Consider the following 19,772-nt stretch of genomic DNA (forward strand, 5'->3'; position numbering starts at 1 on the left):
TTCATGTACAAAGATCTGGTTATTAACCAGGCAACACCACACCCACATAAAAACATCCCGTAGTACACAAGTTAAAAAAGACCTTTCACACCAAAATTCTTCCTTCTGGCTTGCTTTACTGTACCATGTACCAGGCTTAACCTACAGCTACCAAAAAAGGGTCAAGGCTCACTTCAGCTGTGTTTTCTTTCTACTGTTACAGGTATGTACTCCAAGGAAATGCTTGAGAATAGGTCCTGCCCTTCTGGAACTGAGAGGGGCAGGTACCTAAGGTACCTATCAGCATCCACCCAAAGCTCTGCAGACTCTCCTAAGGGCCCCTAATACTAGTCACCCCCATATAAAAAAGGAGACGCAACCATATCTATTTTAGAGTGACTATGTCTTTCCTTAAACCTATTAACTGATTCCCACATAGGCAGGGGCAGATGTGTTAAGTTGGCTATTTGAAATATAATCTTTTTATTAAAAGAATATTTTAAGAGATTTGCAGGTACCCAAATGAGTCTAAAAGAGTCGACTGAGCTTAGTTTTGCTGAGGTACAGTGTTGGAATCACACAGAACCTTCCCATAAGGGGCTAATATGTTTCTAGAGGAAAGCTTTTACAGTTTCGATTATGAATTTCCTCCTAGAAGTGCCTCTGCAAGGATGCGGTAGCAGCACAGGGGCAGATAAATATGAAGGCAGCTAGAGGTCAGGTAGGAAAACAACTGCTACAGAGGCTGGTACTTCCTGTTGTGCACATACATCATAAGCCAATTCCCTTTTTCTACCTTTTTGATTTAACACATGCCCTGAGAGCCAACTGTCCTCTCTTTTTCCACTGTTACTATTTTGTTTTAAAACAATACATCTCTTTTGTCTCATGGCAGAACAAAACGCACAGATATTCCCTATCTTCTTAGTCTCTAAGAAAAACATGTACCTATCAAGAAGTTTACTAAAGACTTTTTTTTCTTTTGGTAAAGATGGGGGAAATAAGCAGGGAATAAAAGCATTCCCTTTTACTGTCCTACAATCTGCTAACAGGGAAGATAAAAGTGACATAGGTTTTCATAAGTTGTTTCTGTTGAAAAAAATTAAACTCAAGTTGGCATACAGCACAAAAGCAGGACTGATTGGAGGCTATGGAACAGGGAGATGGAGACCATCACAGATAGCAGCAGGTCAAGGAGGAAAATCTGGGCATGGGAAACAGTTCAGAGTTTCAGCAGGAGGCACAGGGAAGGCCTATGGCCCACGAGGCTACCCACTTGGGGTTTTTGTTCTGTTTGTTTTAATATACATGGCCTTGCCTCTACTTTCAAGAATAAGTAATTCAAAAACAAGGGCATCTGGATGGCTCAGTTGATTGAGTGCTGACTTCAGCTCAAGTCATATCTCATGGTTCATGAGTTCGAGCCCTGCATCAGGCTTGCTGCTGTCAGCACAGAGCCTGCTTCGAATCCTCTGTCCCCTCCTCCCCCCTGCCCCCCACTCCTCCCCTGCTTGTGCTTTCTCTATAAAAAATAAATAAATACACATTGAAAAAAAAAAAAAAAAAAGACCTTTTTCATCCCTGGGTTTTTAAGCTAATAAGCCAAATGTCACCATTCTCTGAATCCTCTATGTTCCAACACAGGACTATATCTAACCCTAAAATATTCTTCTTCAGGTAGCAAATGCCTACTTACCCTAAAGTAGTGACTCTTCTGAGAAACCCCCTCCATGACCCACTCAGTAGAGTCAGTCACCTTTCTAACACTGCCTTCCTAAGTGAACTCATCACATAACTGTTTACATATCTCCCTCCAAAACTTCAGTAGACTGTAACTGAGTATAATCAAGCAGCCTATGTTAAATCTTAAGGGTTTCCTAAAAGCTGTGCATTAAATTGGATAAACACATAAAGGAGAAAAACATTCCAATGCACATACAGAAATGATTCAGTTCTCAACTTCCAACTACTATTCAAAGATTGTTCTTTTCTTGTTTTAAATTTAAGAACCAAGTCTGGCTATGACCTTTAGGAGATAAACGTAGGATGCTGTAACTACTAATGATCTCAAAACATTTAATAAAAAAGACATTCAAGCCTTCACACCACTTTAAAGAGTGACTTTCACAGCTTCATCCCAGAATAGCTCCAAACAGACTCCGAAGCTCTGACAGTGTGACCCACCTTAAAAGACTCCATATCTGAGAGCAGACAGGCACTCTGCATGCGTGCTCGGAGGTGAGCCCCTTCTGCTGATGTTCCTAATTTAGCTAGAACCTCCGACTGCTCCTCCAGCAGATCTTCTGTCATAGGTGCTGGTTCCTGTGAAGCACAAAAGGACAAAGCTCATGAACAGCTTTTTTTAGAAAAAGCAGAACTATAAAAATAAAGACAACAATTATTTCATCTCTAGCAGTCACAAAATCTGTATTTAAAAGAATTCAGAGAAATTCACAAGTTTTTTAGAACCTACATAAAAAATTAACAAATTAATAACAAATATGACTTTCAGCATACCTCCCCCCCCAACAAATAAGATTATCATGTTTTTCTTGACAGGATTAACAGCCAAAAGACAGGAATTTGGGTGCACTGAACATTTTCCTGCCAATTAATGATAAGAAATGAAGTCCTAATGATATGTTTATGTGTGTCATCATTAGTTACAACCAGGTTTTTATTACAACTAGTAAGAGAAGAAAATTGATAAATATGAAAATTAAAATAAAGGCAAATGATTTGAATCTCAACTAAAAGACCCCAAATAACTAAGTCTTATGTTGGCAAAGCTGCTTTGAGTTTAGGTTCCAAAGACATTCTAAATACTAATTCCCACAAGAAGTATTTGGATTTTTGTTTTAGGAATCAGAGACATTATATATTTTAATGGTAACCCCAAATAAAAAAGAAGCTAAGGCAAATCTAAAGGAAGATACAACTGTAGAATCATTATAAGAGTGACAGAAAACATTTCAAAACTGCTGAAAGGAACTTAAGGAAAGTTCTGAGAATTGATTCCATTAGATTTTATATCTGAAATATGAAAGCACTCAACAATCCAGAGACTAACCAAACAAAGCTTGCCTGCTTCGTTGTTAAAGCCAGAAAAACATGGACTTTTCTATTCCTACATAGTAAGATAAAGCCCAGTGGAAGTAAGTGTTTAGAGCACCTTGACAATAAATACATTCCTTCTAGATGTCAAGAGCTTACTGTAAAGCAGGGTTTCATAGCCTCGGCACTAATGACATTTTAGACTGGATAATTTTTTTGTGGTGGGTGTGTCCTTCGCATTGTAGGATGTTTAGCAGTATCTATAGCCTCTATCTATCAGATGCTTACAGCACCACTCTACCTAATGACAAGAAAAAATGTTTCCAGGGGTGCCTATGTGGTTCAGTCAGATAAACATCTGACTTCTGATTTCAGCTCAGGTCATGATCTCAGGGTTGTGAGATCAAGCCCTGCATCGGGCTCTGAACTGAATATGGAGTCCACCTCAGATTCTCTCTCTCCCACTGCCCCTCCCCCTGCTTGCTCATGTGCACACACTCTCTCTCTCAAAAACAACAAAAACAAACAAACAAACAAACAGAAAAAAGTTTCCAGGCATCACCAAATATCCCTGGGGGGTCAAAAAATCACTCCTCATTTGAGAACGAATGACATAAAAATAAATAATTTTCACAAATATCTGTCAATAATAAAATAGAAGCATGGTAAAGCTATAGCATTCAAAACACATAGCAACAAACAAAATAACTGTTTTCTTCTATCTTCCTCATTTTTGGAAGTTTTTTCTTTTTTTAATGTTTTATTTATTTTAGAGAGAGAGAGAGAGAGAGAGAGAGCATGAGCAGGGGAGGGGCAGAGAGAGGGGAAGGCACAGGAAGAATAAAGCCTGGCATATACTCAGTAAATGCTAGCAATTAGAGACAAAATACTTAGGTTTTCATTATGAGCTTCACATTGATTATCAAAATACCTCAAATTAAAAAATGAACCCCAGTGAAGCAGGCCTTCAGTCTTTCCATTAGGAAGGAGCTACTTTTCATTGTCCAACAGCCCTGCAATCTCAGGATGATAGGAAAGAAATGACATGTTGAAAAGACACTGACAACCCTTCCTACCTGGAAATCTCAGGCCAACTCTAAGTGAAAAAGAACATGATCAAGAGGAATATAAGCAGGAAGTAGCCTGTGGACTATACACTTAAATATTTACCCCTTCTAAATATGCCCAAAGCTTTCTCATATACACGATCTCACGTGAGCACTGAGAAGAGGTCAGGGCATTTTACAACTGATGAAACAGAGGTGCAGAGACAAGTGCCCTACACAAGATCAAGGGGCAAAACGACGAAGCGTCAAACTGAAGAGAGAATCTCAGACCAATCTGATGCCAACCTTGAGAACTACTAGTTTGGTTCAATCCACTAGTTTACGACTCTTGCTCTAACAGATCCTCCATAGTTTTCTCTTCTAGCCCTGGCATTAGAATATTGGGTAGTCTTTAAGCTTTTTCTAACCATAAATTTTAGGTTGAACTAAATCTACATGAAAGGAATACAAAAGAGTGCTTAAATTCTTATGAAGTAAGGATCTATATAAATTATTTTTGTGTGTGATATAGGCAATTGATTAATGGCACATTTTAAGCTAATTTCTTAAGTGTGAAAGTGTGTTTCAACTGGAATCATTTTGAATTCCAATCATTTTATGTAAGTACATATACAATGATTATAATTTAAGTGAGATTAACTTTAAAGAAAGTAAAATAGACTAAAAATCTGCCCTGCTTTGCCTAAATGTAAGATATAAAAATGAATTTCAAAAAAAAATGATGCATGCTGAGGAAAAAAAATAAGTTTAAATTATTCTAGATTTAGATAATAAATTTGAATATGAAAAATGAAGCATCTAAAATAAACAAAGGAAGTATATAGCCTTTTGAAAAGAAAATAAAGATTGAGCTTCCAGAATAACTTTCTTGGACTCTTCATTAACCCAATCAAACGAAGATAATACATATGCAACTGGCCCGTTAAAAATAAGAATACTGTTAATTAAAACTTGGAAAGAAAAAAGACATAAAAAAAAAAATTAACTTTTGCTGGACACTTACATGACAAATGTTTTTAAACACGGTATGTGGTTTAATCCTTAACAACCCGGAGTGATACAAACTGTTATTGGTTTTTAAGGTATTTAATATTTGTTTTTTTAAAAAAATTTTTTTTTAGTATTTATTTTTGCAGAGAGAGAGAGACAGAGACAGAGACAGAGCATGAGTGGGGGAGGAGCAGAGAGAGAGGGAGACACAGAATCTGAAACAGGCTCCAGGCTCTGAGCTATCAGCACACAGCCTGACGCAGGGCTCGAACTCACGGACAGTGAGACCATGAGATCATGACCTGAGCCAGAGTCGGACGCTCAAACAACAGAGCCACCCAGGCACACCACAGAGCCACCCAGGCACACCATTTAATATTTGTTTATTAAACAAATAAATAGGTAGTGTTTTAAAACTGGAGATATCTTAGAACAAGATAGAAATACTTTCCTTTTCTTCTTGTCAATCAGTGATATTAGAACCACTTAACTCTTTAACCACTTTTGTGAAGTATAAATCGACATTTAAAGGGTACATTTGATAAGTACATACCCATAAAACAATCACCAAAATCAAAATAATGAATTTATCCATCACCTCTCAAAGTTTCCTTATGGCCATTTTTAGAATATCCATTAAAAAACGAACAGATAAACAAACTGTGGCATATCCATGCAATGGAACACTACTAAGCAATAAAAACGAATGAAGTACTTATATACATAACAAAATGTATGAATCTCAAAATAATGAGGCTGAGAGAATTCCTTCTTACAAAAAAGTAAAAATAAAATTTACTCAAAATTTTAAAAAATGAAAACCAATCTATTATTATTTGCTTTTAGAGATTAAAACAAGGCTCAGAAAGAAAACAGAGCTTGTACTAGCAACACTGTTAGTAGGTGGTAGTGTTAGAATATAAATCTAGTTTCATTGGATTCCAAAACCAAGGTTTATACCACAAGATCTCAATGCGAACTGCATGCACCAAAACAAAATTAGAAAAAATACACTCTCGGTTTCTAGCATTAGAATGTTCTGTCCTAATACTAAAAATGAAGAATGGAATACCTAAAAAATAGAATTCAGTTTTAAAAGAATAAAGCAAAAAGGCTAAGGCCTATCAAACAAAAACATTAATCTTGTAAATGATAGCCACCTGGCAAAGAAATAGTATAAGCATGGACAACAGAGTTAACAGAATCCATGTTTGAAATTATCAAGCAAACATCCCAACACCTAACTCTATGATTATTAATCAATCCACTTCAAAATATAAAAACTTGTTACAAAACTTTCAAGTAAATCCTTGCCTCTTGAGAAGCAATACTAGCCACTTATATAAAGAGAAAGTCCTCTGAAGAATAACAACTAAAAACTGAGTGCTTATTGTGAACTAGAACTGTATTCACTTATCATGTGCTATTTCATTTAAAATTCACAATTATCTTGGGGCGCCTGGGTGGCTCAGTTGGTTAAGCATCCAACTTCGGCTCGGGGAATGATCTCACGGTTGGTGGGTTCAAGCCCCGCATCGGGCTCTGTGCTGACAGCTCGGAGCCTGGAGCCTGCTTCGGATTCTGTGTCTCCCTCTCTGCCTCTCTCTCTCTCTCTCAGAAATAAGTAAACTTAAAAAAAAAATAAAAATAAATAAGTTTTACAATTATCTTAATGATAACTTCAATATGAAGGAAAAGCATTTGATAAAACATAATACCTCTTCATAAAAAAAAAAAAACACAAAAACTCAAAACCAGGAACAGAAGACAACTTCCTTGATATGATAAATGATACCTCTATTAGATACCCTCAATGATTATTATATGCTTTCTTCCTGATACTGAGAACAAGAGAAAGTATCCATATACTAATCACACTGCACTGGTGGTACAGTACAATAAGGCATGAAAATGAATTAAAAAGTGTAAAGGTTGGAAAATCAAATTCAAACTCTCTATATTAGCAGATAACATGAGTGTGTCTACAGAAAACTCCAGGCGCACCTGGGTGGCTCAGTTGGTTAAGCATCCAACTCTTGATTTCAGCTCAGGTCATGACCCCAGGGTCGTGAGATCTCTAGCCCTCCACTGAGTTTTGGGCTGAGCATGGAGCCTGCTTAAGATTCTCTCTCTCCCTCTGCTTCTCTCTCCCACTGTAAGTGCCCTCTCTCTCTAAACAACAAGAACAACAAAACTCCAAATAATCTACAAACTACTAAAAGTATTAAGTGAATGTACTTAGATTGCTAGATCCAAAATCCATATACAAAAATCAACTGTTTCCACATATCAGGGCAAAAATTTTTAATGGAAAAAAAATTTTTTTTGAGAGAGAGAGGGCAAGACAGGGAAAGTGGCAGAGGGAGAGAGAGAGAATCTTAAGCAGGCTTCATGACTCACCATGGAGCCTGATGCAGGGTTCAATCTCAAGACCCTGGGATGATAACCTGAGCTGAAATGAAGAGTGAGACACTCAACTGACTGAGCCACCCAGGCCCCCTTAAATGGAATTTTTAAAAATGCCATTTGTAACATTTAAGAAATTACAAAGCTTTTGAATTAAATCTAATAATAAAAGATATGCAAAACCTCTACATTAAAAACTATAAAACACTGATAAGGGAAAGTAAAAGAAACCTTAAATAAAATGAGAAGTATTTCATGGTCATGGGACTCAAAATTGTTAAGATGTCAATTCTCCCTAAGTTGATTTATAAATTCAATGCAATATGAACTGAAATCCCACCAAGATTATTTTGTATGTGGAAAATGAAAAGCTGATTCTCAAATTTACATAAGAATGCAATGGGCAGCCAAGATAATCTTGAAGAACAAAGTTAGAAGATTTATGCTACATGACAGAAAGACCGTAAGTTACAGTAGAATAGTTTATTATTAGCACAAGGATAGACAAAGAGACTAATGGACAGAATACATAGCCAGAAACAGACCAACACACATATGATCATGTGATTTAGAACAAAGATACCACTGCCATTCTGTGAGGAAAAAGCAAGTCTTTTGAATAATGGTGTTGGAACACAGCTCCATCTCTTTATAGGGAAAAGAGAATCAACCACTTCCTCATACCAAACACAGTCAATTTGAGGTGGATCACAAACATAAATGCAATAGGTAAAACAATAAAGCTTCCAGAAGAAAACATAAGAGACTATTTCTAGGACAATGGGGTAGTTAAAAATTTCTTAAAAGGGAGACAAAGCACTGTCCCCATAAGATAAACATTAACAGACCAGACTTTATTAAAATTAAGAATGCCTATTCAACAAAAGGCATCATTAAGAAAGTGAACAGATAAGCCATAGACTGGAGACTGTGACCACACGAGGAGAGGGCTCTTGGAAGCCTGTATTTGATATTTCTCAAACTCTGTCCCATGGGCCACCTCTTGTTCCTGATTTTGCTTTGTACCCTTTTACTATAATAGCTTATAGCTATGAACATGGCTATATATATATGTGCTGAGTCCTGTGTGTCCTCCTAGCATATCATCAAACCTGGGAGTGGTGACAAACCAAATGTTAGGGATTATGCGGAATAAACCACAAGTATTATACACTGTTGGAGGGAATATAAACTAGTTCAGCCACTCTGGGAGACAATTTGGCAATATCTACTAAAGCAAAAATATATTTCTACCATGTGGCACAACAACTCTACTCTTAGAAATTTATCCAAAAGAAATTAAGAACCTATGTTCACCGAAAGACTCATAAGAATGTTCACTTATTTGTAATAGCTCAAACTATCAACAACTCAAATTCCATCAGCAGGTGAAAGGACAAGCAAATTGTGGCATGTTCACATAATAGAATATTACAAAGTAATAAAACACACACACAAATACTGGTTCAGGTAACAATATGGATGAACTCACACGTGGTAGTTAAAAAAAGTTCAACACAGAGTGGGAATGATTCCATTTAAACACAGGGGCGCCTGGATGGCTCAGTCGGTTGAGCAACCGACTTCAGCTCAGGTCATGATCTCACGGTTTGTGGGTTCGAGCCCTGTGTCGGGGTCTGTGCTGACAGCTCAGAGCCTGGAGCCTGCTTCAGATTCTGTGTCTCCTTTTCTCTCTGCCCCTCCCCCACTTGTGCTCTATCTCTCTCTCTCAAAACTAAATAAATGTAAAAAAAATTGTAAACACAAAAGAGTAGGGGCGCCTGGATGGCTATGTCAGTTAAGTGTCCAACTTTGGCTCAGGTCATGATCTCTCAGTCCATGGTTTTGAGTCCCGCTTTGAGCTCTGTGCTGACGGCTCAGAGCCTGGAGCCTGCTTCAAATTCTGTGTCTCCCTCTCTCTCTGCCCCTCCCCTGCTCATGCTCTGTCTCTCTCTCTCTCTCTCTCAAAATAAATAAACATTAAAAAATTTTTTTTTAATGTTAAACACAAAAAAGTAATCAGAACATAATTTCATTTATGAGATTCAAAAACTGACAAAACTAAGCTATAGTGATAAAAGTTACAAAAAGAGTTACCTGGAAGGGAGCAGTGAGCTATGCTATCCAATACATCTGGCTATTTAAATGTAAATAAATTTATCAAAATTAAAAATTCAGTTCCTCAGTTGCATACACATTTCAAGCACTCAATGGACATAGTATTGGACAACAGAGCTAGAAATGTACAGTTTTACCTTCACAGTAAGTTCTAATGATCACTACTGTTCCAGGATGATGGGAATTTTTCATACTTTGATCTGGATGGTAGCTACATGAGTTTTTAAACATGAAAAAACTCATCAAGCTGTACATTTAAAATTTGTGCACTTTATATATAATTTATAAATCAATAAACAAGCAAATAAATGTTTTTTAAGTGACTAGGAAAAAACACGTACAGTATATATAACAAAGGGTTTATATCTATCTAAAATATGAAGGACTAATACAAATCAGTAAGAAGAGGTCAGAAACCTAAATGAAAAATGATAGGCAAGTCAAAGGAAAAGATGGCCAAGAAACATACTAAATGATGCTTCAGTTCATGAAAAATCAGAGAAAACAATTTAAAACATTGAGATAATACTTTTGTCCACCATACTGTCTAAAATTTATATGACTGGTAATATCAATTGTTTATAACAAAATTAAGTATGAATGTAAGTACCATGAGTGCAAGAACCTTACTGTCAAGTTTACTGCTAAATTCCCAAGTTATAGAACAGTAGTTGGCATACATTAGGCACTCAATAAATATTTGTGCAAGGAAGAAAACAAGAAAGGAAAACTGAATAGAGAACAATATTTCCTTATTCCTATACATTCACCATTGACTAGAGTATAAAATAGGTACAGCCTTTTGAAGAGCAATTTCATAGCTTGTATATCTGCTTATCTAGCAATTCCATTTCTTATTTTCTTAAGAAACACTCAAATGTGAACACACAATGTGAGAAACTACAAGAATCTGTACTGTAGCACTGTAATAGCAAAATCTAGCAATAACATCTATTGTGCAAGAAGGAAATGGTTAAATAAACTATGGCTCTTCTACACCATGGAATAGTAGACAGCAATTAAAAAGAAATAAAGTGGATCTACATGTACTGACATGGAAAGATCCCAAGACATATTAGGTTAAACAAAAAGTTGTTTAATGCACACATTTAAAAACAAACCAAAAAAATCCACAAAACTATGTATCATATGTATACACATGTATGTACATCAATGCATAGTATCAGGTATAAGAAACTATAACGCAAACCAGTAATAGTGGCTACTTCTAGAGATGAGAGTTGAATTAGTGGGTAGTGGCTTTTACTTCTAAACTGGGTTTTTCACAATAAAACATACCCACGTGTTGTTTATGCAAAAACAACCCCCAAAAAACTATTGCTCTACCTTAGGTGTTGTGTTGTTTCTGTTCTACTTCCTAATGTTTTAAAATGGCTTCACTTTATTTTTGAACAGATAAAACTAATCATATACGGGCACCTGGGTGGCTCAGTTGGTTGGGCAACTGTCTTCGGCTCAGGTCATGATCTCACAGTTCGTGAGTTCGAGCCCCATGTCGGGCTTTGTGCTGACAGCTCAGAGGGTGGAGCCTACTTCAGATTCTGTGTCTTCCCCTCTCTCTACCCCTCCCCTGCTCACACTCTATGTCTCTCTGTCTCTAAATAATAAATAAACGTTAAAAAAATAAAAAAAAAATAGTCATATAAATAAAAGGATTTTTACTTTTGTTCCTCCTCTCCTCTTTTTGGATTTTATTTTTTAAAGACCTGTGTACTCACCACTTAGTTTAAGAAATAACCGATCACCTTACCATAAGGAACTACTATTTACCTAAACTTCAAAGCATTTCTCAATTTCAGAAATGGAAATACCTGAAAGCCCCCAATAGTTAATTTAGATTTCAAATCTTAGATCTTTGAACAAAGACTGCTTAAAGAATTGCTCCTACCCAAAGCAACCATTTCCTACTAGGATGAAGATACGAACAACAAAATAAAAATAATCAAAACTTACAGAACCAGTCCATATCCTACCTGGGTCACTGGAATGTAGAGTGGTTCTCCATTATGTAGCAGAGTGAGTTTTCCATGCTGATGTAGTCGTCCTTCTGGTTTTAAACTTGCTGTCTCCTTAGGTCCTCCTTTCTTGCCACTCTCTTGTCCATTTCCTTTAAGTTCTTCAGTATCGCTTAGGCATTCAAAAAATTCTTCTTCACTGTCACTCCAAGAATCCCAAGATTTTCCAACCTCTCCCTTTTCCTTATCAGTATCTTTTAGATTATCTGGCCCCAGCTGGTCTCCAGCTTTTCCAGCATCCCCTGGAAACATATCTGAAGTATTTGTCTTTCTCCCCTCATCACGGGCCTTCTTTCTTTCAATACAACAATTTAACATCTTAAGAAAACAAAAATAACATTTGTATTTAAATTAGTTACAGTTAAATAAAAACCTATCCACTTCTTCAATATTTAATCTGCCTTCCCATTCCTTCCCTGGACCTTCTTGTGAATGACAGTAACTGTAAGTAATCTACAGTAGCATGATGAGAATAGTATATAACCCATTATTACATTTAGTATTAGAATAAGCTCCAATTAAATTAAGACCATATTTAGATACTGTCATTGAGAAATCTTTACCTGTAGTTTCTGATGCAGTAAACAACATCTTAGATCTGGGGGTCCACTTGCTAATCTATCAAATAAAGTAGTGGGAAAAGTTAGTTTTAGTAAAATGATTTCAGGTATGCAAATTTCTTTGCTACTATAAATTTTAACCATAATGACAAGAAATCAAAAGATTTCAACAGGTAAGATAATTGAAATGGAGCAAGTAAGACTAAAAGATCAAAATTTGTTTTATCCTTCTAGTCCACCAACAGCGAATATGTTTTTCAAAGCTTAATAGCAAACTAGTAATAGCTCTCAAGTTAAGAGAAACTTAAAATGTCTCTAAATCCACCTCAGGAAGTAGCTAGGATACAGTGTTTCACACTATACAAAACAGATTAGATTATATATTCAGTTCTCAATTATTATTCTCAATATAAAAAACCACTGATCTCCACCTCTCTTTGCCAAGGGAAGCTTAAACCACCTCTTCTACACCACTAGGTTTCCAATAATCAGCCAAGAGATAATCCAGCTAAGAGAGACTAGCAACTGACACAAGTATAAATATTTTTGGCTCAATCACCATTTCATATTACTCATATTATAATTCTGCCTTAGTATGGGTAGATGAGCAGTAACCTATGCAATATCGAAATATTTGGTAGCTATTTTATTAAGTGAAATGTCAACATAAATCCACAAAAAAAAATTACAGGCAACGTTCAATATCTGAACTTATGAACTCTAAAGATGTTTTCTCTTCACCTATAAAAATATGTTTACTATAGAAGACTTAGAAAATACACAAATCTATAAAAAACAAAAATAAAAATATAATTTCACACTCAGGGAAATTTCTGTTAACATTTGGCTTTATTTCTTCCCAATTATTTTTCTATAAATATAGATAAGCAAAACTGAAAGCACTTAGTGTACACAACACTATAATCTACTTTCTTGCAAATATTGTGATCATTTTCTATGTTAGCAGATTTTTGGAAAAAACTTGTAATAGGTCCATAACTTTCCATTGTAGACATACATTATGATTTACGCTACTCTTTTATGTTTGGTACTTAGGTTGCTTCCCTTTTTTTCCCTATTATAAATCTGACACAATGAACACCTGTGAATATAAATCATGTTCAAAATGTCTTACCACTTTCTTAGGGCAGATTTCCTAGAAGAGGAGAATTAATGTATCAAAAGTATAATTCTTCTAACAAACAAAAAGCCTAAGTATACAAACAGAAATTGAAATTATTACCCTGGAATCAGAAAGTTATTTTCCCATCTGAAACGCATTTCAAGAACAAATTCCTGCCAGAGGTGTGCCACTCCCTTCAATCCTCCATGGTAGAAATTGATCATACAAAGACACAAAGCCAATTTGTACGTTAAACTGTCAGATGGTGCAGATTTGAACTGATTGTAGAGATTCTGAATTTAACAAAGCAGAAACAAAGAAAAACTTGTTAACAACATATGTGCAGGCGTAACCAAAAACTGGGAGTTTTTAATACTAAATCAACCTATCCTACCAAACTAGCTTTTATCAAATGTTTAATACATTACTGCCTAAATTGTTTTTAGGTAGTCCCATGTTTTTAAGATTTCTTCAAGGACCAAAAAAATGAGGCTGTAGTTCAGTGAAGCGAAAGTCAGAACTTTCCATTTCTTCTGTGGCATCTTCAAGATGTAATCCAAACATGTTGCTTTAAAAATCTTTTAATTATAAATGAATATAAACTTATTAATAAAACCAAACACACAAAATCAGAACTAAAAATAAAAAGCCTGTTTTTCCTCATTTCATGAAATCTAGTTCCCAAGAGTAACTACCGAAAATAGTTTATCTCTACACCTGTCCCTTAAACATCTCATTACTCAATTTATCCAAGACTTGGATAAGAAACACATGAAAATTTTACTTCATTTTATACAGTTTATTTCATTAGTTCTCCACTCACTGTCTAGTTTTGAAAAAGAAACTGTTGCAAAACATCAAAATGTTAAGTTTACAAAAAGTCTACAATGAAAGAAATCCTACAATCATGCACAATATATTTATTTTTTTCACTGTTTCCAGAAAAGCTCTTACTACCCAAAATACAGATCAATGGCCAATGTAATAGGTCATAATCTGAGTGGAGGCCATGATGTCTACTCAAATTTTCCTAAGGTGATTTTTAAAATACAAAGATCCAGGGCACCTGGAAGGCTCAGTCTGTTAAGCGTCCCCAACTCTTGATTTCAGCTCAGGTCATGATCTCATGGTTTGTGAGATACAGACCCACATCAGGCTCTGTGCTAACAACATGGAGCCTACCTGGGATAGTCTCTCTCTCTCTCTCTCCCTCACTCTCTCTCCTGCTTGCTCACTCTGTCTCTTAAGTAAATAAATTTTTAAAAAAGGTTAAAAAAATAAAATAAAATAAAATAAAATAAAATAAAATAAAATAAAATAAAATAAAATAAAATAAATAATAAAATAAAATGATCCTTATGCCACCAAACTGGCAATAAAGCAACCTCTAGAAATTCAATACATTTTAAATATTTTAATATTAAACTCCAACCAACTTACATATTCTTCACTCTCTGATAGAGGATTATTATTATCTACTGCAGAACTTCCATCTAATGGTTTCTCAGAAGCAGCATCAGGGAATAAGAACTTAGAAGGAAAAAAAAACACATTTCAACCAAATTTACTACTTTGTGTATATTCATAACTCATATAAATACTATTTTATTTTTTAATGGTTTTGCTGTTAAAAATGGAAATGTTCTCACTGTACTGGCCAGTGGTTCTACACTGTACCAAATATTTTTTGTTTTTCTTTGAAAATACAGTTTCAGCAATTAGCCAATTTTGGAAATCAGAGATTTTCCTCCAATGTAACCACCTGGATTTGTAAACTAAACAATGCAAAACCAAAATTTCTTCATTATGATCCAAGATCATTAAATCTCCTTAAAAGTATTAAAGATAAAACATAAGAGAAAAATTTTAAACATCCATATATTCATGAGGTTCCATGAAGTTGTATCATCCATGAGTTTTCACACATGAAATATTAAGAGTATGATATTTAACACCATAACTTTACAAAATACCCCTTGAAAGTGGGAAGCTGCCTAAACCTATAATGACCAGTTTATCTTTTCAATGTGGTTTATGTGTGTGTAGGAATAGTAAAAAAAGCAAAAAACAAAAAACAAAACACAACAAAAAAACAGTGCATATGACAGCCAAGCTAAATAACTAGAATAAAATCTCTAAGGATATATTCTTAAGAAGGGCCTTCTGTGCAAAAATTTATTTTCAGTCCTTTCACTTTTCAGTCTTTTTTACACTGTTCCTCCCAAGTGTTTTGTGGTACTGCTGACTTGTGATTCCTTTTACTATGCACATGTTGCCACACATTACAGAACATGCCAAGACATTTTTTTTTTTAATTTAGAGGAACTACTATGTACCAACTCTCACTACCAAGTACATTTGCAAACAATATCCTACTAATACCATTGTGTGTTACTGCCCACTTCCTACAGATATACAAACTGAAAATGTGGTTAAGAGGCTCATTCAGATTAATGGCACAGATGAGATCAACATCAAGTTTGCAAGTCCTGTATTCTCTTCTTTCCACTACTCAAAGGTTGTTTCCAAGATGGTCTTAATGCAAAAATAGCCAGAAGTATTATTATAACTACAATTATAGTAAGAACAGCTATCATTTATCAGAGGCCTATTATATGCCAGGCGCATAACAGAAGGTCCTTTAATCCTCCCAGCAAACTCACAGGGTTTTATTACCCTCATTTATAGATGACGAAACTGAAATTAAATGACTTCTTCAAAATTATATAGTAAGTCAGGATTAAACCCTGGTGGGCCCAGGCTGGGCCTGTTCCACCACTCTATACCTAACAGACACCTAAGCTCCTTCTAGTACTTACTAAAAAGTTTCTCTAGACTTTTGTTAAAGGAAGTTTTCAAAAATACAACTCTGATGCTGACCTTCTGCTTAAGACAGTATGAAACTGCAATATAAAGCCCAGTGTTTCAGTATGGCGGGTTACCTGCTATCTCTCCAGCCCTTGTTCCTGAAAAGCACCCTACAATACATCAAACTGTTCAATATGCTTTCTCACATCTCTGCTGTTTCTCTCTTTCTACAGCCTTCTCTTCAGGATGCAACTCAAATGCCCCTCTTTATGATGCCTTCCCTGATTCCAACTGCCCAGGTAGAGAAATATACATCCGGGGCGCCTGGGTGGCGCAGTCGGTTAAGCGTCCGACTTCAGCCGGGTCACGATCTCGCGGTCCGTGAGTTCGAGCCCCGCGTCGGGCTCTGGGCTGATGGCTCAGAGCCTGGAGCCTGTTTCCGATTCTGTGTCTCCCTCTCTCTCTGCCCCTCCCCCGTTCATGCTCTGTCTCTCTCCCAAAAATAAATAAACGTTGAAAAAAAAAAAAAATTTAAAAAAAAAAAAGAAATATACATCCTCTACTGTGTTCTCACAGCCATTATGCCAGGCTTCTCCCGTGCAACAGTGGGAATTCACTGTATTCGGAGACTTTGTTTTACTCATTTTATATTCCCAATCCTGTGCTTGCCACATAGAAGGAACTGAACAGATAATGAAGAAATGAATATGCACACAGACATACAAAGACACTATATTTAGTTACCAAGAGAATAGTATTGAGGACATCATTATTCAGTGGTGACTCTTCTACACCTCTATGTTTTCGTATTTTCTTCTTTGCAGTATGTACCATATTTGAAACTGATAATTTATGAATTGGAACCGGTGCTGGCTCTGTCAACTTTGACAAAGCATGAGTTATATCAGCAATTTCTATAAAAAGAATAGAAACAAATACACATTATATCACCAACCTTAGCAAGTAAAAGCGATGAGCAAACAGTTGATTGTATAAAATATTTTAGTCACTCTTTTCACTGGTGTTATATCATCTCAGAATTCTAAAATTTTAATACACATATTCAGCTTTATATGCATCCATGATTGACAATGGTATAACACAAATCATTTCTCCCCAGAAGTTCAAAAATAAACCTTTAAAAACCCTGCTATACAAAATATCTTACATTTTTGGTAGAAAGAATTTATTAAAAGTGCTTAATGTTTTAAGCTCAGGGTATAACCTGGAGAGAAACGGTAGCAGTCTAGTCCATCAAAACTTCCTTTTCCAACTTCATTCAAATGTGAAAATAGATGAAAAGTTGCCAGAAAAATGTGCCAAGGAAAAAGGGTTAGACATTTGAAAGTAACTTAAAAAAAAAAAAAAAAAAAAAAGAACAGAAAGTAGGTCACCTCTCCCTTCTTCCTCAAATGTGGATCGTCCAAGAATCTCATCAGTTGACTCCTTTCGACGGCAAATTTTAAAAAATTCAGTGACAAAATCACCTACGCAGAAAAAAATGTTACTCATCTTTGACTTAACTAAAAGAAATCAGTTCTACAAATTAAAGTATGTCTTTTCACAAAAGCTAGAACTAATATGTGGTAGAAAAATAAACCAGTTTTTCCACCCAAGACAAAAATTAATCCTATGTCAAAGGTAGCCTTGTTCTTCCTTTCTCTCCATGTCCTAGGATATTAAAAAAGTTTTTCCTCAGAATTCTTTCTAGAATGAAAGGAAAAGTAACTGCACCTAAAAATATTATGTACTTACTATGTACCTGAATAAGATAAATAATATCTGTTCTGAGTTGTAGAAGTAACAAGAATATTACTATATGCACATAATGTCACCCTAACTGCCACCCTTCTAGACCTCTGAGTCCATTAAAAAATTAAAATAAAAAGAAATTCTAAAGATATGTTTCTAGAAGATTAAGAAATTAGATAGTATAAAATTATTTTACCTTCAGCTGTATATTAATGGTAGACTTTATGTCATTATTATAAAGGGGAAAAGATTTGATATTTTCTAAAGAGCTGCAGTAAGATGTTTGTACAAAAAATTAGTGTTTAACCAGAACCATCAGTACTAAAATTCCTACACAATACAAGATAACAAGGACATCTATGTTTTAGAATTCACCAACTAGTTCTAAGTAAATCTAGAACACTTTCTGGACTTCTTCAGAAAAGTAAGATAATCCTATAATTCAATTATATAAACTACACGATTCTAGTCAATTATATATGACTATAGAGTCCTATAATCTAGTCATATAAATGTATAAAATCAAAGAGGTTGGGTGGGATTATGGAACAATAACTTAAAATGAGAATACATTTTTTAAAATCTTTTAATGTTTTTTATTCATTTTTGAGAAAAAGAGAGAGCATGAGCAGGGGAGGGGCAGAGAGAGAAAGACACAGAATCCAAAGCAGGCTCCAGGCTCTGAGCTGTTAGCACAGAGACAGGGCTGGAACCCAGGAACTGTGAGATCATGACCTGAGCGTAAGTCAGATGCTTAACCGATTAAGCCAACCAGGAACCCCTTAAAATGAGAATACTTAAATTCTAAGGTCCTCTGCAATTATCAGAAGTCAGTGGACGAGGAACAATAAGAAACTAGGAAACAATTTAGTAAATAAATTTAACAATTTAATAATTCAATGAATAAGCAAGAGAAACTATTGAGCATTTACTATATGATAAGCACTGTATTAAATGTGATACACAAACACACTTGTGCCCAATCATATTTGATCCTCTCAAGACCTCTATGTATATACTGTGGTTATCTCTATTTTACTGAGAAGAAATTAGTGAAACTTGCTCAAACTGACAGACCTAAGACTTAAAATAAGGTCTATCCAATTCTAAAACTCTTAATATCAACCCTCTACCATCTTCCTAATACCCCAAGACAGATTCACCAATGGAAGGAATTTTACCTTATACATCTTTGTATTCACCATTCTATAATTAGCAAAACATGTCAAATGCTAGTTAGCATTTAATGAAGAGCATATGATTAATTTTTTTTAAATCTTTATTTATTTTTGAGAGAGAGAGAAAGACAGTGTGATCTTTATTTTTGAGAGAGAAAGAGTGAGTGGTGGAGGAACAGAGAAAGAGGCAGACCCAGAATCTAAAGTAGGCTCCAGGCTCCAAGCTGTCAGCATAGAGCCCGATGCAGGGCTCGAACTCATGAACCATGAGATCATGACCTGAGCCGAAGCTGGAAGCTTAACCAACTGAGCCACCCAGTCACCTCTAGCATATGATTAATTTTAAAGAACCCCAAAAAATGATGCTTTAGAGAAATGCATCATTACTGTCATCAGTAAATATGTAGTAACTCCATTTGTTGAATGGTAATATATCAGGTTATACAGAGTGAACTGGCTTGGATGAACATGGAAATGGAGAAAATATTTTCATGTGTACTAAATGTGAGAAAAAAATGCAAAGACACACTGAGGAGAGATGGGTTCAAAAGACTTCATCAAAGAGATACACCTACCAAAATAATAAGAGAATGATAATGCCAGATATGGGATACAATAATATTATTTCAATGGCAAATCAACATTTTTCAAAGTATTTCTAGTATTTCACTTGATTTTCAAATAAGCCTATGAGACGTACA

At 35.4% G+C, this 19,772-nt stretch overlaps 1 protein-coding gene across 3 annotated transcripts in view; it reads right to left on the bottom strand.

The window, feature by feature from the left end:
- The window catches only part of RAB3GAP1 (RAB3 GTPase activating protein catalytic subunit 1), a 111,770-nt gene that overhangs the window by 22,915 nt on the left and 69,083 nt on the right, over positions 1 to 19,772 (bottom strand). For all 3 annotated transcript variants that reach the window (XR_006962592.1, XM_047082178.1, XM_047082179.1), the window contains 7 exons: positions 17,536 to 17,628; positions 16,886 to 17,055; positions 14,774 to 14,863; positions 13,454 to 13,626; positions 12,214 to 12,268; positions 11,609 to 11,968; positions 2,164 to 2,301 (listed from right to left, as the gene is read on the bottom strand). Coding sequence is in view for 2 of the 3 variants with exons in the window: in XM_047082178.1 (XP_046938134.1) it covers positions 2,164 to 2,301; positions 11,609 to 11,968; positions 12,214 to 12,268; positions 13,454 to 13,626; positions 14,774 to 14,863; positions 16,886 to 17,055; positions 17,536 to 17,628 (1,079 nt within the window). In the remaining variant the exon portion in view is untranslated. The remainder of the gene's footprint in view (positions 1 to 2,163; positions 2,302 to 11,608; positions 11,969 to 12,213; positions 12,269 to 13,453; positions 13,627 to 14,773; positions 14,864 to 16,885; positions 17,056 to 17,535; positions 17,629 to 19,772) is intronic.

This window comes from Lynx rufus, unplaced genomic scaffold (assembly GCF_022079265.1).
Source record: "Lynx rufus isolate CCGP_SWC_20201006 ecotype Redwood Valley unplaced genomic scaffold, mLynRuf1.p SCAF_2, whole genome shotgun sequence".
Taxonomy (NCBI): domain Eukaryota; kingdom Metazoa; phylum Chordata; class Mammalia; order Carnivora; family Felidae; genus Lynx; species Lynx rufus.